At 51.5% G+C, this 23,386-nt stretch overlaps 7 protein-coding genes across 8 annotated transcripts; 6 read left to right on the forward strand and 1 right to left on the reverse strand.

Moving 5' to 3' along the window:
- Positions 1 to 429: 429 nt before the first annotated feature.
- On the forward strand, positions 430 to 2,471 carry PV06_00945 (uncharacterized protein). The gene is made up of 2 exons (XM_016401513.1): positions 430 to 752; positions 810 to 2,471. Exons 1-2 carry the CDS (start codon positions 620 to 622, stop codon positions 2,198 to 2,200), a joined length of 1,524 nt encoding a protein of 507 aa, XP_016268566.1. The 5' UTR covers positions 430 to 619; the 3' UTR covers positions 2,201 to 2,471.
- Positions 2,236 to 9,812, reverse strand: PV06_00946 (uncharacterized protein). The gene is made up of 2 exons (XM_016401514.1): positions 3,851 to 9,812; positions 2,236 to 3,776 (listed from the first exon to the last, which is right to left on the reverse strand). Exons 1-2 carry the CDS (start codon positions 4,298 to 4,300, stop codon positions 2,955 to 2,957), a joined length of 1,272 nt encoding a protein of 423 aa, XP_016268567.1. The 5' UTR covers positions 4,301 to 9,812; the 3' UTR covers positions 2,236 to 2,954.
- On the forward strand, positions 5,441 to 7,451 carry PV06_00947 (uncharacterized protein; the record flags this gene model as incomplete). Its single annotated transcript, XM_016401515.1, has 1 exon — positions 5,441 to 7,451. One exon carries the CDS (start codon positions 5,441 to 5,443, stop codon positions 7,232 to 7,234), a length of 1,794 nt encoding a protein of 597 aa, XP_016268568.1. The 3' UTR covers positions 7,235 to 7,451.
- Positions 7,734 to 10,094, forward strand: PV06_00948 (acetyl-CoA hydrolase). The gene is made up of 6 exons (XM_016401516.1): positions 7,734 to 8,025; positions 8,084 to 8,462; positions 8,523 to 8,606; positions 8,659 to 9,072; positions 9,138 to 9,467; positions 9,560 to 10,094. The coding sequence occupies exons 1-6, from the start codon at positions 7,883 to 7,885 to the stop codon at positions 9,785 to 9,787; spliced, it is 1,578 nt and encodes a 525-aa protein (XP_016268569.1). The 5' UTR covers positions 7,734 to 7,882; the 3' UTR covers positions 9,788 to 10,094.
- A 1,289-nt stretch (positions 10,095 to 11,383) lies between these two features.
- PV06_00949 lies at positions 11,384 to 13,762 on the forward strand (the record flags this gene model as incomplete). Of its 2 annotated transcripts, XM_016401517.1 has the most annotated exons (7): positions 11,384 to 11,488; positions 11,566 to 12,019; positions 12,138 to 12,424; positions 12,544 to 12,578; positions 12,635 to 12,673; positions 12,772 to 13,120; positions 13,234 to 13,762. In XM_016401517.1, the coding sequence occupies 7 exons, from the start codon at positions 11,384 to 11,386 to the stop codon at positions 13,582 to 13,584; spliced, it is 1,620 nt and encodes a 539-aa protein (XP_016268570.1). In that variant the 3' UTR covers positions 13,585 to 13,762. The 2 variants fall into 2 exon arrangements, with proteins under 2 accessions (XP_016268570.1, XP_016268571.1); XM_016401518.1 differs by having other exon boundaries at positions 12,772 to 13,762.
- A 2,473-nt stretch (positions 13,763 to 16,235) lies between these two features.
- On the forward strand, positions 16,236 to 20,366 carry PV06_00950 (uncharacterized protein). Its single transcript, XM_016401519.1, has one exon. The coding sequence runs from the start codon at positions 16,985 to 16,987 to the stop codon at positions 19,772 to 19,774; it is 2,790 nt and encodes a 929-aa protein (XP_016268572.1). The 5' UTR covers positions 16,236 to 16,984; the 3' UTR covers positions 19,775 to 20,366.
- A 452-nt stretch (positions 20,367 to 20,818) lies between these two features.
- On the forward strand, positions 20,819 to 23,322 carry PV06_00951 (uncharacterized protein). Its single transcript, XM_016401520.1, has 3 exons — positions 20,819 to 21,372; positions 21,443 to 22,012; positions 22,148 to 23,322. Exons 1-3 carry the CDS (start codon positions 21,142 to 21,144, stop codon positions 23,195 to 23,197), a joined length of 1,851 nt encoding a protein of 616 aa, XP_016268573.1. The 5' UTR covers positions 20,819 to 21,141; the 3' UTR covers positions 23,198 to 23,322.
- Positions 23,323 to 23,386: the final 64 nt, after the last annotated feature.

A 23,386-nucleotide genomic window follows, 5' to 3' on the forward strand; every position in this document is an offset into this window, starting at 1 on the left:
GCTTCGGATACCTCTTTCCGTTTCGCCTACCTAGGTACATATGGTTGACCGATGAGAGGACAGAAAGAGGTGGGACAAGAATGCACGGTGAGGATGTGTGGACAAATGGTTCTACAGTGCTACAGTCTTGCCAACAAATAAATACACAGAGCGACACGTCGTGGATCTGCAAGGCCCTACTCGCAAGTACTGTACCTAGACGAGTCGCAGTCAGTGGGTGAGCACCGGCATGACATCCCATCCCTCGCTCTGTCACTCCCAACCCACTTCAAACCGGCACTTGACCTGTTTTTCTGCGGCGGCGCGAACTCCGTCTAGGATCAGATCGTTCTTATCCCCGCCTCCTCCAGATTTGTCGTCAATGCGAGTCTCGAATGACTATCCGTCCAATTAACAGCAAGATGCTTCTCCATTACGCTATCCATCTGTCTACTATTTTCCCCCGAGGTGTACAGTCCGGAGGCATTGCTCCAGCTTTTATAATTCTGTTCGCTTTTCTCGTTGTGCTTTCTTTTTTCATCGTCTTATTTTCTTCGCAAGGTAGACGCACCCCCTCTCTCGCCCTAGATTCCGAAAGACAGCCCATTCTCCCTGCCACCAGAACTGAACCTCAATCAAGATGAACCGCAGCAAGGAAGAAAGACCAGACGTTGGCACTCTGACTGGGGAAGATGTGGCAAAGCATAACTCCAGAGAATCATGCTGGGTGATCGTACATGGAAAGGCGTACGACGTAACAGACTTTTTACCTGGTCAGTATTCTTGGGGAGGTTTGTGTTTCAATTCACTGCTAACTGTCCACCTTCCAGAGCACCCTGGCGGTCCCAAGATCATACTCAAGTATGCTGGTAAAGATGCCACCGAAGAATATGAGCCCATCCACCCCCCAGATACACTTGACAAGTATCTGCCAAAAGAAAAACACTTGGGGCCTGTCAATATGGAGACTGTAGAGAAAGAGGTGAAAGAGGAGAGCCCTGAAGAAAAGGAAAGGCAAGAGCGGATCAAGAACATGCCCCCTCTAGAAGCCTGCTACAACCTCATGGACTTTGAGAGCGTCGCTAGGAGTGTAATGAAGAAGACCGCGTGGGCATACTACAGCTCCGGTGCAGATGACGAGATCACAATGCGAGAAAACCACTCTGCATTCCACAAGATCTGGTTCAGACCAAGGATATTGGTCGATGTGGAGAACGTGGACATCAGCACGACAATGCTCGGGACGAAGTGTGACATACCCTTCTATGTCACAGCTACCGCCCTTGGAAAACTAGGACACCCCGAGGGGGAAGTGGTTCTGACGAGAGGTGCGAAGAAACACAATGTCATTCAGATGATCCCTACCCTGGCGTCATGTAGTTTCGACGAGATCTGCGACGCCAAAGAGGGTGACCAGTGTCAATGGCTACAGTTATATGTCAACAAGGATCGAAGCATCACGAAAAAGATTGTCCAGCATGCCGAGTCTCGAGGTTGCAAGGGTCTCTTCATCACTGTCGATGCTCCTCAGTTGGGACGAAGAGAAAAAGACATGCGCAGCAAATTTGACGACACCGGTTCAAACGTCCAAAATACCAGTGGTGACAACGTCGACCGATCCCAAGGTGCCGCCAGAGCAATCTCCAGTTTCATCGATCCCAGCCTCAACTGGAAGGATATACCCTGGTTCTTGAGCATCACCAAAATGCCCATCATCCTCAAAGGTGTACAGAGGGTCGAGGACGTTCTGAAAGCCATCGAAGTCGGCGCACATGGCGTTGTCCTTTCCAACCACGGAGGTCGTCAGCTCGATACTGCACCTTCAGGCATCGAAGTTCTCGCCGAAGTCATGCCTGTTCTAAGAGAGCGTGGTCTCCAAGACAAGATTGAGATCTTCGTCGACGGCGGTGTTCGACGAGCGACCGACATCATCAAGGCCTTGTGTCTGGGAGCCAAGGGAGTTGGTATTGGTCGACCTTTCCTGTTCGCCATGTCCTCCTACGGTCTACCCGGAGTCGACAGAGCGATGCAGTTACTCAAAGACGAGATGGTGATGAATATGAGGTTGATTGGCGCATCCAAGGTCGAAGAATTGACCCCTGACTTGGTCGACACGCGCGGGTTGGCGACCCATACTGTTCCTGTGCCTAAGGACACGCTGGGTTTGCGATCCTACGACCCCCTGATCACCGCACATCAAATGATCAAATCAAAGCTTTAAATTTCCGTAAAACATTGTTTTGAGCGAGACTTTTTTTGGTTCGTGTTGGTCAGGCGTGTTTCTGTACATACCTAGCTAGTTTGCAAGAACTTAAGCTATCATGAGTAGAGGAAAAGACTTTCCTGGGTATACAGTTACATGTACGGACGGGATAGGTAAAATGGTACCATTTGGAGGATACGCTCCCTTGTGTATGTATGGCCTCGATGCCCCCGTACTCAGCAACGAGACTTTCAAATCAAACTTGGATGGTCTTCGCTTCGAATTTCCGTCATCCTTGACACCTCGAGCCTCGTAGTTTCTGCGATTGATTACCAGACTCAATCTACATGTATTTCGCCTTGTTCGTGGGGGTTTGGTACAAAAGCTTGCGTTGGATTGTCGTCGAGGTTTTGAAAGCATTTTCGTTCCGTCTTGCCGGGTATTATGTCTACTGTACCTGTAGACTCGTAACTCTTCTTATTCGGTTTTGAGAATGCACTCCACCGTTTTTTCCTTTTCGCTTGCAAAAAAGCCGACAACATCGATCTTCCAGAGAAAAAAAAAGAGAAATGTGCCTTGCCTGCAACATGACACTGAAGTGTCGGTCGAAAAAAAAACGGTAGGAGTAAGGGAACTTTCAGGATCGTTCACGCAGAAGTTTGGGCAGAAGCTACCCCAGTTTCATCGGCGACAACCTCGACGTTCTTTTCTCTTCCAGCACCATCATTGTCGTACCTTGGTTATACCTTGGTTGATCAAGTCCTTTCTTTTTTTAATAATGGATTTGAGACTTTCGATTGTGACCACGAGGGTTCGTTCTGGTCGGACCCAAGATACTCGCTAGCCAAGGTGTGGTTTCTCTCACCGATGGTCGTCTTTCAGCCAGAATCTTCATCGGTTTCAAGTCGTCGTCCGTGTCATCGGAGACGGCGGGATCGTCGTCGTCGTCATCGTCATCGGCGTCTTTTTCTTCTTCGTTTTGGACTTTGAGTTGCTGCTGCTGCTGCTTCTTACCCTTGTTTTTGTCTTGCTCCTTCTCCTCATCCTCCCAATCCTCCTCCAATGCCGCAATGCTTGGACTCTTCATGGCGAGGTCAGCCTGAGGGCCACTCTCCGTGCTCAAGAACCCAATTGGAAGGGTGAACCCTTGTTCCCCCAAAGTTTCGTTTGTGTCTGCGTCACATTTGTCTGAATCGGACTGTTTTATAAACAACTTTTCGTGTTTGTTTTTCAAGATGCCCCTTTTTTGAGGAGTTTGGCAACCACCCGCCTTGGTCGTGCCGCCTTTGGTGGTGGTGAGGAAATCCTGAGTCGAAAGAGAGCCGTTGTCCCGTGGGCTGCTTGAACGGTGAGAGATGGATGACCTCTGGTCGGACAGTCGACGTTGTCCCTGGTCCTGCTGCTGCTGCTGTTGGTGATGATGATTCGATTTGTGGGGTCTTCTTGCCATCATTCCGGCTCGAACGACAATCACTGGTATCTCTGGCTGTTGCCAACAACAAGTAGAAACGGAACCGGATAGCATCTTTTGAACACTCGACGAATTCCCGTCGCTTGCAGCCACGACGAGCGCAGTGGGTTCATAAAGATCAATCTGTACCGGGTACGTAGTTAGTGTCAATCCTTTTTATAATGTGGCAGAACGACTCCATTCTTAAGCTCACTCACTATTGATTGAACGACGATGGAGGAGCTCTTCCCAACTCCCACTATCTCGAGGACGATTTTGATGACCTTTCCACTCGTGTTCTTGTTGATCACACTCTCCAAGAGTTTCTCTGCTTCGATGCGATGGTGCCGGCCACGTTTCGAGCGGGAGGGCCAACCGGTCAAGATCGATTCCTTCTCAACCCCGTAGACACAGACGATCTCGTCGCCGTCGTCGACCAACTCTCCCAGAGCCCATCTCAGGACGAGATCAGAAGACTCGGTGCCATCCAAACCACAAAGGAAGACCCGACCCGGTCTGGCGGTGGTGGTAGCGGTGGCGATGTCGTAGTAACCACCATGTGCGAAACTGAGTGTGAACAGTTTAAATGGTGCATCTTCGGCGTCGAAAGTGTCAAATGATACACCACGTCTGTAAAGCGGTGATGATGGCAGGGTCGTAGGCGGCATTCCCCCTTTGTCGAGGTACGGGAAAGGATGGGAAACGAGGCGATCAAGTGCTCACACGTTTCCCTTTATTAGATACTTCGACATGTGTGTGGCGTGGGATGAGATGAGAGTCGAGACTGATGATCCACACGTCCTTATTTCCCAATGCTTGCATCTTATTGCTCCTTTCAGCATGCTTGAGGACCTGTAGTGACGACCACCATGCCAAGCTCACGAGCCAACACCAACAGAGGCAGGATAGCCCGCTGGAATTCGCGAGAGGGGGGTGGTGAGCTGATGTCAATCCAATTACGAGTGATGATTTTGGCGTAGTCTGGAGCTTGCCAAGGCAATCCCTTGCCCCTCCCATGTCGAGCGATGCTGTTCCGATTTGAAGCTTCAAGAAACTCGGTTGATTCGTTCGCTCAGCCTCAAAAAGGGGGCTGTGTTGTAGTCGAGTAAATTTGAGTGCACGTGCCTGGGAGGTGGAGGGAGGTAAGGCTCCCTTCATTGATATTCAGGACCGCCATTACCCTTGACGTTCTCACAGAGACAACACGAGTAGATGCTACAAACGTGTGTACAGGTGCAAGGATATCCTTACCTGGGGCCCCCTGTTAAGCGAGGAGCGATGAATTACAAGTATGTTAAAATGGTGGAGTGGAGTTGTAAGGTCGTTGAGGGGTTTGCTGTACTTTCGCACATGTCACTCGTAGACCTCGTCCATTCAGCGAACCGTAACTCGTCCTATACGGGGTATTCGTACTTGACTTTTAAGGCGACTCGCTAACAAGTACTGTAAGCTTGCCCCGCGACAAATACGAGATTTACAAAGTCTGAGCTTTGGTGGCCCGAATCCCGATCGAATGATCGTAGGACGTACTTTGTGTCTAGGCCCTCGTACTCGTTACCCGCATTTGTCTTTGCTGACTCACGATGGTGTCGACTTTACCGGCAATCTTACAATATGTGCCTTTGCTGAGTCGAGCTTAGTTAGCCGACTGTAATATTGAGCTTCTTCTTGTCGATCTAATGATCGAGTTTCCTCAGACAAGGTCCTTCAAGGGGCCCCAATTACTTCCCCGTGAGGTACATAGGTAGTAAGTCAAGGTAAGCAAAGCTGTATCAGCTCCCCTCGGAGGAACTTATCGTCATCAAGCAATGCCTTCCTCATTCGGAGCTGATGACATCCCTGCGAGCATCTCACTGTCCTCGACGACATTGCGGAGGTTCGCTGGAGACAAAGTTGATCCTTACGTTCGCTATGTGGCCTTCTTACTCCTCCGCGATCTGAAAATCGGTGTCGCAGGCCAGCGGAACATGAACAATGCTCTTAGCAACCTTCCGGTCCATATGTCCGTCGCACCGGCTGACAAGTTATCTCTCGGTTGGGGTCCTTCGCACGTCATCTACGACCGAGCTGTCCATGAGGACGAAGGATCCTACGATCATCTGGCTGTGATGCTTGCCTTGACCGAGACTTTCCACGAGACCTATGGGGCGTTGGTGCTGATGGAATTATCGGCAGCAGCAACAGCAGCAACTCCGGGCGAGGCAACCACACCTCATTTCGTTCAGTGGAAAGCCGCCTTACACGGGTGCAACGGCGCGCTTGCTTCGACGGATTTCGGGCTCCTTGTAGAAGATTACATCCAGCTGTATCCCTACAACATCATCAATGTGGATCACGTGGAATCTCTAATCCCGCCCAGAGTGGTCGCTAAAGCCATATCTGCCCTGCTTGAAGTTACGAGCGGGCGTCAGAAGCAGGCCACATTTACCGGCAGCGCAATCACTAGCTGGATAGGGGCAGTGGCCGAATGGCTCTGTGATCTGCCGCTTGCCGTGTATCAGACTGGTGGACAACAGTTGCGCAGAACACACGCAGATCAAGACCCTCAGATAACGTTGGTCTTTGTCAAGAACCCGGGACTCTCGGTTTCCTTCGAAAAGGGAGATTTGGATATATCTGGAGTTGCTGACTTGTCGCTCGTGGACAGAACTTACTCTTCGGCAGTGCACGCGACTCCGTTCGGAGGTCGAGTGGCATGGCAGTCACTTCTCCCAAAAGTGTTTGGCAAGAGTTTTCGTTATCTAGACCACGAAGAGTCAAAGGCATTCGCGACCATGATGGGAAGTGCTGCCAAAATGTTTGAGGGCCTCGCTCTCGGCAGAGGGCATGAAGAACACAATGAGCTCGTTTCAACCCAGAATCAGAACAACGACGCATCCTATGGTGCCGGACTAATCGTGACTTTGACCAATTGGCTCCCTGAACTTCGGCGCTTCGAAGGGCGGATGGAAAAACAGCTGAAGTTGTCCCATGAGGACGCGGCAGCGAATTATGTCGAACAACTGACACGGGTTAGGAAGGCCTGCCATTGTGGGATCTGCACTGCCAAAGAACACCTTGCAGATGGACAGGAAGGTGTGCCGCCGCCTCATGGCTATTGTCTCGCTGTACTGGTCGAAACCATTATCGCTCTCGGGTTATCCTTGTCCAGAATGACAGTGTCATCGCGATTGTATCCCACACGATCAGGAATCCAAAGCTTCTATCTTGGTCAAGTCTCGAAGCGACTGGAAGCCCGGGGCAAGCACTGGAAAGAACATTTCAAGATTGTGTATGGGAACGAGTGGAATGCGCCTGATGTCCGTCGTCTTCAAAATGCCATCCAGATCTTCACGGGTTCCAGGCCGACGAAGAACATCACCGAGAACCTTGTGGCCATCTCACACGAAGGGATCTGTGCGTACTTTGTGGCCATGGAGAAGGGGTATCCATCGGAAAAAGTCCACCAAGTGCAGTTGATCCGCGTCGTCAGTGGGAGCATCAACGTCGGCGAGAAGCTGTTTGACAGAGCGTGCCTTGGATCCCTCCCAAGAGCTGATTATGATGACCCGTGGGAGCAGCTGGAGTATGACCACTTGCCTAAGCCCTTGTTCTGCAAATGAGACGTACATTACGGAGTGACTACTCTAGAATAGTCATCGGCGTCGGAAGTATAGGAAGCTGGCAAATCTTGTTGATTCCTGTCGTTTGGAACACGGACGAAGGGCTTCAAGCCACAATGGGTAGGGTCAGCCAAGGTGGCCATGCGTTTTATTAGTATTTATTACGGAGTAGAAGTCGAGTGCGTTCCATTCGAGTGTGTCCCAGGGGAAAGTGGTGGATATTAGTAGTAAGTAGCTGTTGTTGGTTGTTTGTGGGTATGAAGCCCGGAGAAGACTCGGGCTCCAAAGAGGCTTAAGCGGGTTCTGTTTATAACGAGGGAAATAGGTGAAGTAAGCTGAATTAATTGGCCGTCAGAGAATCGTCTGATACTGGATCCCGCTGTGGCCCCTGTGATTCGCCCTGTACAGCTCCGCCCCTGGCCGGAGGAGGGCACAGGGAGGGGTACGCCCGCCAATCCAGACCCAGTGACAAAGCTCGCATGCTGTTCACATCGGCTCACAACGCGCTTCCTCTTTTGCTTTTTTCTGGAACTTGACATTCCTCGAGACGACAAAGTTGTTGGTCAATCCTTACCTCAGCGACAGCATCTCGAGATTCATTCTCTGGTCTGCTCCTGTGCAGCCTGGTAATTCTGGTGTGAGTGGATCATGGCGGCCTCAGCCTTGCTCAAAAGCCGGTGTCGACGAGCTTCATACCTAAATAAACTTGCAAAGGCAGAGGATCTTATCGACCTTTTCCCCCATGGCTCGTACATCGGCTGGTCAGGCTTTACAGGAGTAGGATATCCAAAGTGAGTAACTCCAGATCTCAAGCTGTGACTGTCGCACAGCTCTGACCCGGCTCGATAGGAAAGTCCCGACGGCCTTGGCCGACCATGTTGAGAAGAATGGACTCCAGGGGAAGCTCAAGTACAATCTCTTTGTGGGTGCTTCGTCCGGCGCAGAGACGGAGAACCGATGGGCAAGACTCAACATGATCGAACGACGAGCTCCTCACCAGGTCGGCAAGGAGATCGCCAAAGGTATCAACAACGGTAACATCAAATTTTTCGACAAGCATCTCAGTATGTTCCCTGTAGACTTGATGTACGGTTACTATACCATGCACAAGGAGAACAACAAACTGGATGTTGCAATCGTCGAGGCTTCTGCCATCACGGAGGACGGCGGCATCATTCCCGGCGCCAGTGTGGGAGCATCACCTGAGATTATACAGATGGCCGACAAGGTATCTTTGAATTGAGTAACTTGTCGAAACAGTTAGAAGGCGATCTGACGTTTTTCGAAGGTCATTATCGAAGTCAATACGGCTGCTCCCAGTTTCGAGGGCTTGCACGATATCACTATGACTGACTTGCCGCCACGAAGAAAGGTGAGTTTGCCGTGGATGTGGTTTTTTGTTTCCAGGCTGACGGGTTTCCAAGCCATACCTGATCATGGCGCCTGAGGATCGTATCGGTACACCACATATCCCCGTTGACCCAGAGCGGGTAGTCGCCATTGTCGAATCAGACTATCCCGATCAGACCAGCGAAAATGCGCCCGAGGACGACTGTTCGAGAGCCATTGCATCCAACCTCATCGAATTTCTCCAACACGAGGTCAAACATGGTCGATTGCCGCCCAACTTGCTTCCAATCCAGTCCGGTATTGGAAACATCGCGAATGCCGTGATTGGTGGATTGGCCAAGGGAGGTGCAAACTTCAAGAACCTCAAGGTGTGGACTGAAGTTTTGCAAGATTCATTCCTCGATCTGTTCGACAGTGGGAACCTGGACTTTGCGACAGCCACATCCATCCGATTCTCGCCGGGCGGTTTCAAGCGTTTCTACGATGGGGTAAGTCGCGCGTGCCCTCTCTTTCCCTCTCCCTTGCCATTATGGCCACTGACAGTTTCATCCAGTGGGAAGCATATCACACTAAGCTGCTGCTCAGATCTCAACAAGTTTCAAACTCACCTGAGATCATCCGACGATTGGGCGTCATCGGAATGAACACGCCAGTTGAAGTCGACATTTATGCCCATGCAAACAGCACATGCGTCATGGGATCTCGTATGCTCAACGGTCTCGGCGGCTCGGCCGATTTCTTGCGTTCTTCCAAGTACTCGATCATGCACACGCCCAGTGCGCGACCCACGAAGACCGACCCTACCGGTATCAGCTGTATCGTGCCGATGTGTACTCACGTCGATCAAACTGAGCACGACTTGGATGTTGTGGTTACCGAAGTCGTATGTTTTCCCCTGTCTCTTGTTCTCTTCTGTCCTCTCTGAGCACTCACATCATGGACAAAAACTAACTTGATTTTTCAATAACCAAACAGGGCCTGGCCGATGTTCGAGGACTGTCTCCACGAGAGAGAGCCCGAGTCATCATCAAGAACTGTGCACACCCAGACTATCGACCGATTTTGGAGGATTATTTCAACAAAGCAGAATTCGAGTGTTTAAGGAAAGGAATGGGTCACGAACCCCATCTACTCTTCCAGGCATTCGACATGCATAAAAACCTGGTTGAGAATGGCACCATGAAAATCAACGGATGGAAATGAGTACCACGAGGTCCCTCGAATGAAGGTCTCTGAGAGTATATGTATATACATCGATGGAAAGATGCAAGTGGGCTTAGGGGTACTTAGAAAGATTTGGGTGCATCATGTCTTTCGGATCTGAGTCAGTTGAATTATACTGAGTCAGCAGCAAATTTGCGCACAGTGTCATGTAAAACAATAGGAGTCGAATCCGACAGTGGGAAGGAATCATCCAGCCTAGGCTGAAGTTCAATCCATGTCGACTTCTTGAGAATCCCGTTCTCAATCTTGCCTTTGGTGCTCTTTTGTCAAGGACTATACAACTCCCTCTCATTACTTTGCTCCGTCCCTGATGCCCTGCCATCTGTCCTAGGCGAAGTGCACATTCGACGCTTGCCTAGATCTTTGTGTTCCAGAGACAAGTCGCAGATGGCGCACCCTGTTGATCGTTGTATTGTGCTCCTATCTCACGAGCTTTTGCACACTCACGGAATACCCAAAGTAGCAAGACCAAGGATAAGAGGGGAAAAGGTACCTACTGTATCGTACTGTTGTAATGCGTAGGTACGAGCAAGCGCCGGTCTCGGTCGGGCATCATGCCGTCGCCAAGTGGGCGCTATATACGGACTTCAAGCCCTCGATCGTTTGCCTCGTCCAGTACTAAATCTACGGGTACAGCACTTCATCGAAAGCGTGATGCTTGTCAACGTCAAGTTTGCCCCCCATTGCGTCCACTGAGGTGCAGATCCCCAGGGTCCCAACATCATTTCTCTCGCTTGATCCTTGCTGCAGTGTAACCATGTACGCAAAGACTCATTGTCCAACATCCACTTCCACCGTACACAACACCTTTGTATGGTTATCAGAGCCGACAGCCAACATCCCACTGCTTCGAAGTCCAATAGGATGCGTGAAGAATTTTCTATGACCTACGAACTAATGAAGAGCTAGCAGACGTTTGCTGCTTCGAACGAATCCGGGTGAGACAATTCTGTGTCATTTCCTCAATGCTCGCTTCCCTCAGTCGCTCTCAGACGGACAAAACTCGGCGCATCTGTGTAACATGTCCGATTCAACGTCCTATTGTCCGGAAAGATCGCAATAGAAGCTGTTGCCAGGAAGAAAGAACACTTCCAATCATCTATAAATCATGCTGAGGCGATATTGATCTTCTAGCTAGACGGGGGGGGGTGGGCCGAATGCCCCCGCGCGGAGACGTCTTCATCAATTAGCCAACATCCCATGCTCCGTACACCTTCTGGGAGTTCCAGCCAGACCAATGGCAGCACACAACGTGAAGAAAATTCCTCCCAAAGTGGTAGTCCGACGGCCATACGGAGGCAAGGATTGCAACGACGCTTCTATATAGTCATAGGCTATGACAATCATGCCTGCATTCAGCATACGTTTTTCGCCGGTCTATATGCCGATGGCGACTGGTGCGCCCATGGAGCTATCGGTAAAGCGATCGGCGACAAGAGGCCAGCGTGTGGCACGATTGAGGTAAGTTGAAGATCCTGGTGATATAAAACCTAGTACGCTGCTCTCGTTCCCCGGTAAGTTCACCTCCGCGTTCGAGCTTGATTTAGCCCGTGAGAGTTTTGTTGTACGTTAACCATGACTGCCACGAAACGGAAGTATCTAGGAGGCTCGGGCAATGCCTTGACCGTCTGGATCACGCTTGCCGCCTCGACTGTCCTCGTCTTCTATGGCTATGATCAGGTACGCTGAAGCGGAAGAAATGCCCTCTGGGCCATGAATTGCTAGCCAAAATGCTGACCGGGATTGCGCTCCTTCAGGGTGTCTTTGGAAACGTCCTCGTCGGTCAGAACTTCCTCGATCAAATGGGCAACCCGTCGGCAAAAGACCAAGGAACTATGACCAGTGTTTATAATTTGGGATGTTTCGGAGGCGCGTTATCCACGCTTTACACCGGCGACAAGCTTGGTCGTCCCAGGACGCTACTCCTGGGAAGTAGCATCATCGCCGTGGGTGCCATCATCCAGACGGCATGCTGGAGCATGGGGCAAATGGAGGCAGGAAGAGTCATTGCCGGCCTTGGAACAGGCATGAACACTGCCACAGCAGGCGTCTGGCAGGCTGAAACAAGCAAGTTCCACAGCCGTGGGAAACTAGTCATCATTCAGATGGCCAACTGCATCACCGGATTTTGCATTTCGAATTGGTTGACTCTGGGCTTTTCTTTCGCCCCCGGCAGCGTTGCCTGGCGTTTTCCATTGGCTTTTCAGTGCTGTAAGTCTTTTTCAACTCACCCAGTTCTGGCCTTCGTCCTGCCATTTCTCTCTGTCCTTCCCCCTCTCCTCAAGGGCTTTGGAATGCGAGACCAAACCGCTCACAACGAGATATCTAGTCTTCACTGCCTTAGTATGGATGATGTGCCCGTTTCTCCCGGACTCGCCCCGTCTGTTGATTCGGAAAGGCAGATATGATGAAGCACGTGAAGTTCTCGCAGCGCTCGAGGGCAATGGCGCCACTCCCGAGTCCGCCTCCGTCCGTACCCAGTTTAACATCATCAAAGACGTCCTCGACCGAGAAACCGCCCTCCAGTATACTTGGTGGCAGCTCCTCACTGGGCGAGGACCGTCTGGTGTTGTCAGAAGAATGATTCTGGGTGCTTGGATGCAAGCTATGAATCAAGTAAGTTGGTACTTGACTTCTTTTCCGGAACTCGAAGTACTCCTGGCTTGTATTAGAAAGAAGCCACTGGTTCATGGCATCAATCTCTGGATCTAAATTTCTAATGTTGACTTGTTCAGATTAGCGGCATCAATGTCACATCGTACTTCCAGACGTAAGTACCATGTTGGCCCTACATATCTCGAGTTCTAGGCTAATGGAGGATTGCAGTTACATTTTTATCCATGCCATCAATTTGAGCGAACTATTGTAAGTCCTTAGACCATGATTGGCATTCGCTCTCAGCGCAAGACTTGCCGTCTCTCAAGTAATTTCACAAAAAGTTCTCAACTAACCTCGTTATACAGAGCCCGCATTCTCGCAGCTGCCGGTTCTGTCGATTACTTGATCTTCAGCTTCCTGGCATGGTTCCTGATTGAGCGCTTCGGCCGTCGCCGCGTCATGATGGTATCGGCCTTTGCTTGCTCAGCATGCTGGACCACCATCAGCATCTCCCTCGGGCTTTCCGAGACCGGCAAAGCGAATGCCTACTCGATGGGCGCCCTCGCTACGACGGCGTTCTTCCTTTTTTTCGCTAGCTTCGGTTCAGGCGTCTTAGGAGTTCCCTGGCTCTATCCCACTGAGATCAATCACATCTCGTTCCGAGCCAAGGGAGCATCTCTCGCCATGAGCACGAACTGGATCATGAATTACATGGTGAGGCCGCCCACTCTCCAATCGATGCCACAAGCTCCTACCAAGGCAGAACCAGTTGTTGAAACAGGAAATGGATGGCTGACATTGGCATCTTTCGGTTGTCTCGAATCTAGGTCGCACAAGTCACACCGCCGGGAATCGCGAACCTGGGCTACCGTTTCTGGATCATCTGGGCCGTTCTCTGCGCCAGCTTCATCCCGACGACGTACCTTTTGTATCCGGAGACGGCGAACCGTACGCTCGAGGATATCGATCGGTATTTCGAAGAGCACAGAAACATCTTTGTGTTCAACGACAAGATGGCGACGCAGCTGAAGCGGCCAGAGGTGTGGGAGAAGATGGACGAGGAGATCGCGAAGCGGGCGGACGAGGAGAAGATCAAGAATGGCGAGGTCTTCGAGGAGCACGAAGTTACGGATGGCATGACCAAGGGAGAGGACGAGGTCGTGTACCTCGAAAAGTGAGGTGAATTGAGCGCTCAAATAGAGAAGCGGGTTGAGTCTCTTTGGATGCAGTGCTGTGACCGACCAGCTTGACCTCAGGCCCGATAGATTCGCAACGAGCACTCAATTTCTACTATACACACTATATAGAGGGAAGAGTTGCCGACAGCAAAATAGATTCAGACTTCTACACCAAAGAGCATGGTAGTCTCTACTACAATTTTGTGAACCAAGTTCGATGCCGTCCCTCTCTGCCTTAAGGATGCGGTTCCGGCCCTCTGAATCTGTCGTAAACATGCTCCGAAGGCAACAAGACCTAGAAGCAAACAGCCCATTGATACTGGCACACTCTCTTATGGAGCTACTGATGCCGCAGAGTCGGTGCATAACAGCCGGATTGTCCACGACACGAGGTGAGTGTCCATCGACCCCCCAAAGACCGGCTTCCTCTCGTCTACTCAAAAGTACCTTTGGTGTCCCCGGAGCACGCCCACCACCAATGCCGTCGCTACTGGTCCTCTTGTTATGCAGGTGCATGCAATTTTGCACTCATTGTCTGAGGTTTCGCAGTCAGGTCCGAGTGGTGTACCGAAGCTGCGCGATTGGAATCGGTTCAAGCAATTTTGCTGTTTATCACCCCCATCTTTCATCTTGGAACAATCGATGCCAACGGGAGGGGCGTTTGGGATCACGTGCTTTCCACTGCTAGAGCTATTGAGTGTCTTCTTCTCACCCTCGATAGACACAATCGTCATCACCACTTCCAGACCAGCACCAAGCATTGACGAGTCTGTGTAAGAATTGCAACAATGTCGTAACCCGTAGCGAGCGACAGAATCATTCGAGGGATTTTGAGCACATAGAATTGCCAAGATATGACGAGCACAGCTTTCAGCAAGAGAGTCAAGTCAATCGAGGGCGACCGTGGGACATCGTATGCGATTTGAGGAGGGTTGCAGGAAGTAGAAACCGGTGTAGGGGAGGGGAAGAGGGTCTAGAGGAAGGTCAGCACCGCATACAGGAGGGCAGCGATAAAAAGAGAGCTCTAGGCCGAAGCATGATTGAGCCAATGTGCGGCATTAGCAGGACTGTCAGCGCGCAGAATCATGGAAACGATAAGGAAGCGAGGATGGGAAAGGTGTACACAGTGGAGGAAGAATGAGAAAGCAGGAAAGCCAGTGTGTGGACATGCATGCATCAGCCCAAGTCCAAGTCTCGAAGACGGAAGAGCAAATATCGGCGAGACGCGCATCATCTGCAGCTGCTGCCCTCGTACCCCGCTCGACGAGACTGACTCTCACAGTACTCCGTACGAATTGGGCATCCCGATGGACCTTTTTGCCAGAGAACCATTGAGGTGGACGGGGAGAGTTCTTTAGTGCTTCGAGACGCAGTTCAGCCAAGGGCATGTTCCAAAAAGACATGTTCGATCAAGTTGTCAGTGTAGTGACAACTGGAAAAACAACCAGGAAAAGAGGCGCGTAGCAGGCGAACGGAGAACGGAGAAGAGGATGGAGGATTTTAAAGGAGGGAAAGGAAAACAAAGCACAGTGAAAATAATGAGAACGCGTGGAAGAGGAGCCCCCGGGCAGGACGAGTGAGGGTCAGAACGGTCTCCCAAGCCACTACTGTCCACACAACACAACGATCATCGTGGTCTGTACGGAATACGATTGGGAGGAGGAGTCCCCTGGAGTCCTTGTCCTAGCGGCGAGTGAGCCTTGTGCGTATGGAGGTATCTCCATACAGTAGGGCAGATACCTGGCAATTCCAGAGTTTGGCACTGAGTCAGAGTACCTTGTGCATCGGCCCGTACTCGTATTTCCTCGATGGCGATTAATCCCTCATCATGAAGGATCGAATATCTACTGTTTGTTGAAGATACCTTGGGTACCTATCTAGATAGGTAGGTAGGACCAAAGAATCAGGATTCAGGATTCAGGAATGAAACACTTGACAGTAGAATAATAACAACATTTTTTGTGCCCAGTGAATCTAGATGGCCGATGGCGTCGAGCATGGTACTCCGTCTTCTTCAATCTACGGAGTACTAGTAACAGTAACAAAGTTGGCTCTTCCTAGTGCTGCCCATCGAGAGGCGGCTACTGGCCCATCAAGAAAGAAAAGTCCCCTAACCCTGGGTACACCAAGCCCGTCACAGCCTAGCTCCAATATCTACCGAAGTCTGTGGTCCCCTAATCATGGCCTCTACTGGACACTCACCAGCCTTGGGGGCTCCTCCCAAGACGCGCACTTGTTCGCTGTTTTCACGGCCCTGGCTCAAAATTACCAGGCCTCCGTCTAGCACACCTTGGTGTGAAGCCCGGAATCAGTCGCCCAGCCGCGCCAGGCTCTGAATTCCAGGCAGCACTGCGAAAACGAAAAGTCCAACCCAACAGGGCAGAAACGCAGAGTTCGAAACCTCATAAAAGAGGCTCGTGCGGCTCAATGTTGCAATGATCCGCCACTTTCCCAATGGCAGGGGATGCTGCACTGTAATTATTCTTCAGACGAGAGGAAGAGTCAGTGCATGATGGTGAGCAGAAACCGGCCGTGCAGCCCCCCCGTCAGACACACAACCCGATCGTTTTTCCCTCCCAGCAACTTTGCACTTTCGCGGGCGCAGGCGCAGGCGCAAAAACACGCTCGCCCTTCAATCCGCTAAGCTAAGCACGATCCCCCCCTTCGTGGCTCGTTGGTGAGGGAAAGGCCCCTACACTGCTTCAAGTTTAGGCTGCACCTCTCGCTCTCCCTCTCTCGTCTCTCTTTGACTGTGCTCGTATGGATACCCGTTCTCTCTGTGTCCCTCCATCTCTTCCTTTCGCCATCCCATCCTCTCTTCCTTCCAGCAAGACACTTCCCATTCTCTCGACATTCTTCTCGACGCCATCTTTTCCTTTGTCACTCGCGGACCCTCTTCAAATCACTCTACTCGTCCTCTTGACTTCGATTCTCCTGTTCTTGCCTCCGACCGTCCCATCGATCTTTTCCGTCGCCGTGTCCCAACTCTGGTCACCAATTCTTCAACTCGACAAACACACCTTGTAATCGCCTGGAACGCCTCTCAAGTATCTCAAAACTCCTATAGAGACCTCATTGTACATCTCAGTGCCCTTTTTGACCCTTTGCGACACCTCCTATCCCGTCTGCGCCTAGGCGACCCTTCTTCCGATCCGTCAGGACACACTTTTGACCACTTCTCGAGGGTGAAAAGAATCCGAAAAAGGCGAGAGGGCGCTCCAAAGGCCACAGACGGCATCTCCTACTCGACGCGATACGTTCTACACTTGTTTTGGGCCCCTCGGTGCTGGGTGTGTCGATACTGCCCTAGCGATGCGCGATATGCGACATACGAGTTTATGACCTGAATCACTCCAAATCATCCTCAAAATCGATCCATGAGGACAAACCCTGCCAGATTATGACAGAGTCCTCCCTCCTCACCACGCATCCCGCAACGAACCATTATCCGGTCACCGCCGCTCCTTCCCTGGCCTCTCCCTTGCCAAATGGCTCTCTGTCCGACACCAATCTCCAAGAAGAGGAGGAATACACCATCAAATGCATATGCATATATGCAGACGATGATGGCAACACCGTCTACTGCCCCAAATGTGACACGTGGCAGCACATTGAGTGCTACTACCACGGCAAAAAGGTTCCAGAAGAGCATTTTTGTGCAGACTGCTTCCCCCGAGATCTTGACGCGAAGAAGGCCACCGACAGACAAAAGCGGCGCAGAGAAGCTCTCGACGGCGGTGACCGGAAGGTCAAGAGACCTAACACCAAAACCCAAAAGAAAAAGCACAAGGACAGCATCTCGGCGGCCGACCAGATCAACGGCTGGCACTCACTCGATCGCAATGATTCGGTCGGTAGCACAAAAGAAGGCCCTCCTGCGAAGAAGCCGAAAACAAACCATCGGACGACCGGTTCTGTCGTCTCCGTGAATGGTGAATCCAGGAAACGCGCAGCCTCTAATGTTCAGTCTTACCCGAGTCCTTCCAAATCCCCTCAAGACCTCTTCCGTTTTCCTGCCATTCCGACATACACCTCCGAATTCCTGGAACTCTACGACCGTGATCAAGGTAACACAAATGCACGAGACAACGAGCAAACGATCCAAGCGGCCAACAAGCTGTCCATGTGGCGAACCGAGCCTTCCTTAGTGGTGAGTGCTCCTGGACAGCAACCCACAGCGAAATCGCCCTTTGTACATCTCAATCATCCGTTGGACCAAAGTGCCTTGCCTCCTGTCACAGTCGAAACAATCTCGAAGAAGGACACCGAGTTCGAGGGCCGTTTTCCGACGTGGCGCTTCTTACGCCTTCAGTCCTCAGTAAAGAAGGACGAGATTGTAGGCGAAGTCCGCGGCCAAGTCGGCATGCTGGAGGAGTATTGTCAGCAGAAGTCATCATCGAATCGATGGCAGGAACTACGGCATCCGGATCCTTTTGTGTTTTTCCACCCTCACATGGACATCTACATCGATAGCAGGAAATCGGGGACGCAATTTCGCTACATCCGGAGGTCGTGTAAGCCCAACGTGACGCTCAAAACGTTTGTCTCTGACGACGATGAGACACATCACTGTTTTGTCGCCAGCAAAGACATCCCGGCCGGATCCGAACTGACCACGACTTGGTTTCTGGATCAGGGCATGTTTTCTGTGGATGCTGTTCAGAACGATTCGGAGCAAGCTCAAAGTCGACGCCTTGATTGGGTAAGCCGAGTTCTGGCCAACTTTGGTGATTGTGCCTGCGATTCGAACCAGCCTTGTCTACTCGCCAACTTTGACCGAAGACTCCCAGCCAAGTCAATCGACATTGGGGCGAAGGAGAAAGGAGGGCGGAAGAAGAAAAGTAAGAGCAAACAAGCCGTTTCGCCTTTGAGCACTGGACAGGCCACCAACAGTCGGGCAGGAAGTGAACCCAAATTACTCGACGATGAAGACCAGTTTGACCGACGCTCCACGTCCGAGTCGACTCCTAGTAATCCGCAAAGTCGAGATATTACTCCAGTCAATATTGCTGCTCTGGATGCCGATCCGGTTTTGGGCAATGGACTTACAGCTCGAGAATTGCGCAAGATTCAAATGGCGGAGCGAGCGTTTGCCCAAAAAGAGCAAGAAAAGAAAGATCAATCCGGGCAAGGACAATCACGCAAGAAGAAGAGGACCAGTGGCGGGTCGAATCTCAACACGCCTGGGGCTGCTTCGTCGAGACAACTGGGGCCCAATTCGCAACCTCCAACACCCAGCGGTCATCCCCTCAGCCGGTCTCATGACCAGGCGTTCGGATCTCCGCCGCCAGGTAAAGGTGCCTACAGACGTGCCAAGTCTTCGGATTCTGCAAGCAGAGGTGAAGTCAAGCCGGAACGACCTGTGTATGTTGATGCTGCTGTCCAGACACAGACCGAAGAATGTGAAATGGTGGCGCCGTCTCCCAAGCGCAGAAAGTTCTGCACTCCAACACAGCGCCTGCTGAAGAGATTGTTGCACGATCGAGCGAAACATAATCAACGATCTCGGTCACCAACATCGCCCTCCACTGCCTCTATGCCTGGCCCATCCGCATCCACGGGTGTTCCTGATGATGTCGAAATGAAGGACGTTGTAATGGCCAGCGAGATCACCTCGCCTCAGCAATCTCCAACCGATGTCAAGGTTAGTGGCAGTCCGGTTAATGTGGGAACGACAACATATCCTCTGCCTTCTCAAGCGGCTCACACGTTACCACCGCTCAAGTCTCCAGGCCCCCCTCGGCTGCATTTGTCTCCGCTGCCTCCAGTTCCAACTTTCTCCTCTATTGGCATGGGTGCTACGACGTCGACCAACACTGCCATGACTCCCGGGCCTGCGACAGTGGTGGCCCAGTCGCCTTCAGCATTGACATCTTCTAGCCCTTTTCCGATGACGCCCAGTGCTGTTGTTACCCCAAGCCCAGCTAGGAAAAAGCTGAGTTTAGGGGACTATCTGAGTCGACGAGCGGCCTCGACGCCTTCCGTGGAAAAGCTACAGTCGGAGGGAGGTATCCATCTTCCGGCCGAACAGATCAAGGAAGGTGAGCCAGGCAGTTCTTCGCCGGTTGCCGATCCAGCAAAGACCACTGAAGAAGTTGGGGTCAAGCAAGAAGGAGACGAGAAGGAATACAGTCCTCCAGAAGACGTGCCACCGGTTGGGGCAAAATCAGAACAAGCTCGAGATGACTGATGTCCCAAATCCACGACTTGGGTATCCTGCGATGAAGCTGGGCGTTAATTCGAGTTGCCATTTCCATGAATGAATAGACTACTTTGGACCTTTCACGAGGCTTGGGCACACAGGGTTGATGAGGCTAGAGTGGGGCTGGGGGAATGGGAAACAGAAGCATCTTGACGACAGATGCACAATACTGCTCGGGGGTTGTTTTACGTGTCGGCGTTGTGGGGATGGGATTTCACAGCATGTTACGGTTGTCAAGGCAGGATGGATATGGATCCAAGAAGATCCCGACTTCAGGCAGTCCTGGAGATTGGGCTTTTGTTATGTGTATATATTATTAGTGACCCTAGTGGCGACCGTTATGTGTCATTCTGCCACCGACGAGCTTTTCTTTTCCTTGGTGGTCAATATTTGTGTATCTTGTATGAGAGAGTGTATGAAGGAGAGAAGGAATGGAGCCGAAGAGCTGAAGTACAAGGAAGAGCTTGTTACAAGAGAAACAAAACAGCATGTCGGTTTGAGAAGAGCAATGAATAACAGAAAATCCATCTCCTCAAAAAGGCCTCTCGATGTATTGTAGTAGTAACTTTGTTGTTTTTCGTGTCTCCTGTTCGTGAGTGTTGATGTAGTTTGTACTACCTTGCGAGGAGCCCATCAATTTGCCAAGGATGAAATACGTGTGCCTGTTACTCCGTACTCTTGGATCTCCGGACTCCTAGCGACGAGCCTACATAGTAATTCCCGGGTACTTCGTATCTACCCATCCGAAATAAAGGTGTACAAGTACCTACTCTACACGGGACTCTTTCGGGTGCTTATGTGGGAGTACAGCGCCCAAACTCGAGGGCGCCACAACCGGCTTCCCAGGCCCGTGTATCCCGACTTGCCCCCCTCCTTTTGGTGTTGCTGTTTACCTATTAGTGCCTAGTTTGAACCGTCATCAGGGTTCCCTCTCTACCCCTCCTCGAGCCTCAGGAGATACGGGTAGCACAAAAGCTTCCCCTCCATCTTTTGACGGCAAACAGGTCCATATTTCTACCCACACAAAGCTGGCCCTGACGACGCCTAATGGGTCGCTCGGTGTTGCCATCGCTCAGATCCTTGCTCGTTTAGGGCTTCAACAATTTTTTGGCGATCTACAGATGACATCGTTTTCACTCACAAGCTGATTAAGGTGTCGAAGCACACACCGTACAGAGTGTCCGCGGTGATCTGTTCGCTCCATCGTCGTTGTGTCTTTGAAAGGGTTCCCTCTTCTCTTTCTGTTGTTTTCTTTCCCCCTTCGAGTCCATCTTTTTGCCCTACAGTACAAGAATCCTCCACACCAAAATACTTGTGGGATTTGCTTTCTCTGTGGTGAAACGTAGTTGGACAAAATGGCCTCAGCAACCATGCCCTTCCGCCCTGGGCCGAACAGTGGCATTCGCACTCCCATCCGACAGAACTCGGTCGATGACCGAAACGAGGTGCACATTCAGCAGAACCATTACATTGGCATTGATGTTGGTACCGGTAGTGCTCGGGCGTGCATCATCAATGAAAACGGTGACATTGTCGGCCTGTCCTCTGAGAACATTGGTCTATGGCAACCTCAGACGGGGTATTATGTACGCGGAAAAAAAAGGAAACCTCCAACGACTTGTTTGTGTGTATATCTAACGACCTTTTTGATGACAGGAACAATCCACCACCGACATCTGGCGATGTATCTGTACCTCTGTCCACCGCGCCGTCGCTCAGAACAACATCGACCCTCACTCCATCCGGGGCATCGGCTTCGACGCGACGTGCTCGCTCGCGGTATTCACCCACGACACGGATGAGCCCGTGTCGGTGACCGGTCCCAGTTTCGACCAGGCGATGAACGATCACAATGTGGTTCTGTGGCTGGACCATCGACCCGTCGAGGAGACCAAGAAGATCAACGCAACCAAGCACAACCTCCTACGCTACGTCGGCGGAACCATGAGTATCGAGATGGAAATCCCCAAGGTCCTCTGGCTCAAGAACAACATGCCCAAGGAGCTGTTTGACCGGTGCAAGTTCTATGACCTCACGGACGCACTGGAACATCTGGCGACCGGCAACGAAAAGAGAAGCTTCTGCTCCGTCGTGTGTAAACAGGGGTACGTGCCAGTTGGGGTGGACGGAAGTGTCAAGGGTTGGCAAGAGGACTTTTTGAAAGAGATTGGCCTTGAAGACCTTGCGGAAGATAACTTTAAGAGAATGGGTGGCGTCAACGGGGTGGTGAGCCTATTTACTTATCTCCTTTGTTTTGATTTTTTTTGCACTTACCTCGTCCCTGCTGGACACGTCCGTATTCGTGTTGAATACAACTTCACTCTTGGAATTCATGGCATGTAAACTGACATCTAGTTCTAGAATGGCGAGTACCTCTCCGCCGGCGAACTGGCAGGCTACCTCTGTGAACGTGCGGCCGCCGACTTGGGCTTGCCCGCAGGCATTGCTGTCGGTTCAGGCGTGATCGATGCCTATGCAGGCTGGATCGGCACCGTCGGCGCCAAAGTCAACCTTTCCGCCGACGAGCTCGACTCCTCGACCCCTGCCAACGACCAGTCTCAAGCATTCACCCGTCTCGCCGCGGTCGCCGGTACGTCGACGTGCCATCTCGTCATGTCCAAAGATCCGGTGTTCGTACCGGGCGTATGGGGACCGTACAGGGACAGCATCATCCCGAACTACTGGATGGCGGAAGGTGGACAATCTGCCACTGGAGAACTTCTCAAACACGTCTTGGAGACACACCCGGCCTACAACCAAGCCATTTCGATGGCGCAAGGTTCGTCGAGCAACGTCTACGACTTTTTGAACCAGCACCTGCTCGACCTCAAGGAGATGAGGAATGCGCCCAGCGTGAGCCACCTCGGCAAGCACTTCTTCTTCTACGGCGACCTGTTTGGGAACCGGAGTCCGATCGCCGACCCCACCATGGCTGGGTCGGTCGTGGGCTTGAGCAGCGACAAGAGCCTGGACGGGCTCGCGCTGTACTATTACGGCACGATGGAGTTCATCGCCCTGCAGACGTGGCAGATCATCACGGCCATGAACGAGGCCGGGCACAAGATCAGCAGCATCTTCATGAGTGGAAGTCAGTGCCAGAACGAGATCCTGATGGAGTTGATCGCCACGGCGTGCGACATGCCGGTGTTGATCCCGAGGTACGTCCACGCCGCCGTGTGTCACGGTGCGGCCATGTTGGGAGCGAAGGCCGCCAGCGCGGACCCCTACGGCCGCACCGAGGATCTCTGGAGCATCATGGACCGAATGAGTAAGCCTGGTAAGGTGGTCAGGCCCAGCAAGGACAAGAGCATCAAGAAGTTGTTGGACGTCAAATACAAGGTGTTTTTGGAGCAGTGTGAGAGACAGAGAGATTTCCGAAAGATGGTTGACGATGTGGTCGATGCCTCTTGAGGATATTTATGCATACTCAATGCAGGGAGGTAAAATTTGCAATGGTGCCTTGAAAATGACCGTGAATCTAGAGAAAACTTATGAATAAGGATATACAAAACATAGAAATAATACATCTCAACAACTACAACAGCTACCTACCTGACTGGAGTACTTTGGGGCAGTACGGACTAAGGCACCATGTATTCC

This window comes from Exophiala oligosperma, assembly GCF_000835515.1.
Source record: "Exophiala oligosperma strain CBS 72588 unplaced genomic scaffold supercont1.1, whole genome shotgun sequence".
NCBI classification, from domain to species: Eukaryota; Fungi; Ascomycota; class Eurotiomycetes; order Chaetothyriales; family Herpotrichiellaceae; genus Exophiala; species Exophiala oligosperma.

Coding starts and splice junctions, on each gene's coding strand:
- PV06_00945 (XM_016401513.1), top strand. CDS start 620: ATGAACCGCAGCAAGGAAGAAAGACCAGACGTTGGCACTCTGACTGGG. Junction 753..809: donor CGTAACAGACTTTTTACCTG/GTCAGTATTCTT, acceptor TCCACCTTCCAG/AGCACCCTGGCGGTCCCAAG.
- PV06_00946 (XM_016401514.1), bottom strand. CDS start 4,300: ATGCCGCCTACGACCCTGCCATCATCACCGCTTTACAGACGTGGTGTA. Junction 3,777..3,850: donor CCATCGTCGTTCAATCAATA/GTGAGTGAGCTT, acceptor TACCCGGTACAG/ATTGATCTTTATGAACCCAC.
- PV06_00948 (XM_016401516.1), top strand. CDS start 7,883: ATGGCGGCCTCAGCCTTGCTCAAAAGCCGGTGTCGACGAGCTTCATAC. Junction 8,607..8,658: donor ACTTGCCGCCACGAAGAAAG/GTGAGTTTGCCG, acceptor CGGGTTTCCAAG/CCATACCTGATCATGGCGCC. Junction 9,468..9,559: donor ATGTTGTGGTTACCGAAGTC/GTATGTTTTCCC, acceptor ATAACCAAACAG/GGCCTGGCCGATGTTCGAGG.
- PV06_00950 (XM_016401519.1), top strand. CDS start 16,985: ATGACAGAGTCCTCCCTCCTCACCACGCATCCCGCAACGAACCATTAT.
- PV06_00951 (XM_016401520.1), top strand. CDS start 21,142: ATGGCCTCAGCAACCATGCCCTTCCGCCCTGGGCCGAACAGTGGCATT. Junction 21,373..21,442: donor AACCTCAGACGGGGTATTAT/GTACGCGGAAAA, acceptor TTTTGATGACAG/GAACAATCCACCACCGACAT. Junction 22,013..22,147: donor TGGGTGGCGTCAACGGGGTG/GTGAGCCTATTT, acceptor ATCTAGTTCTAG/AATGGCGAGTACCTCTCCGC.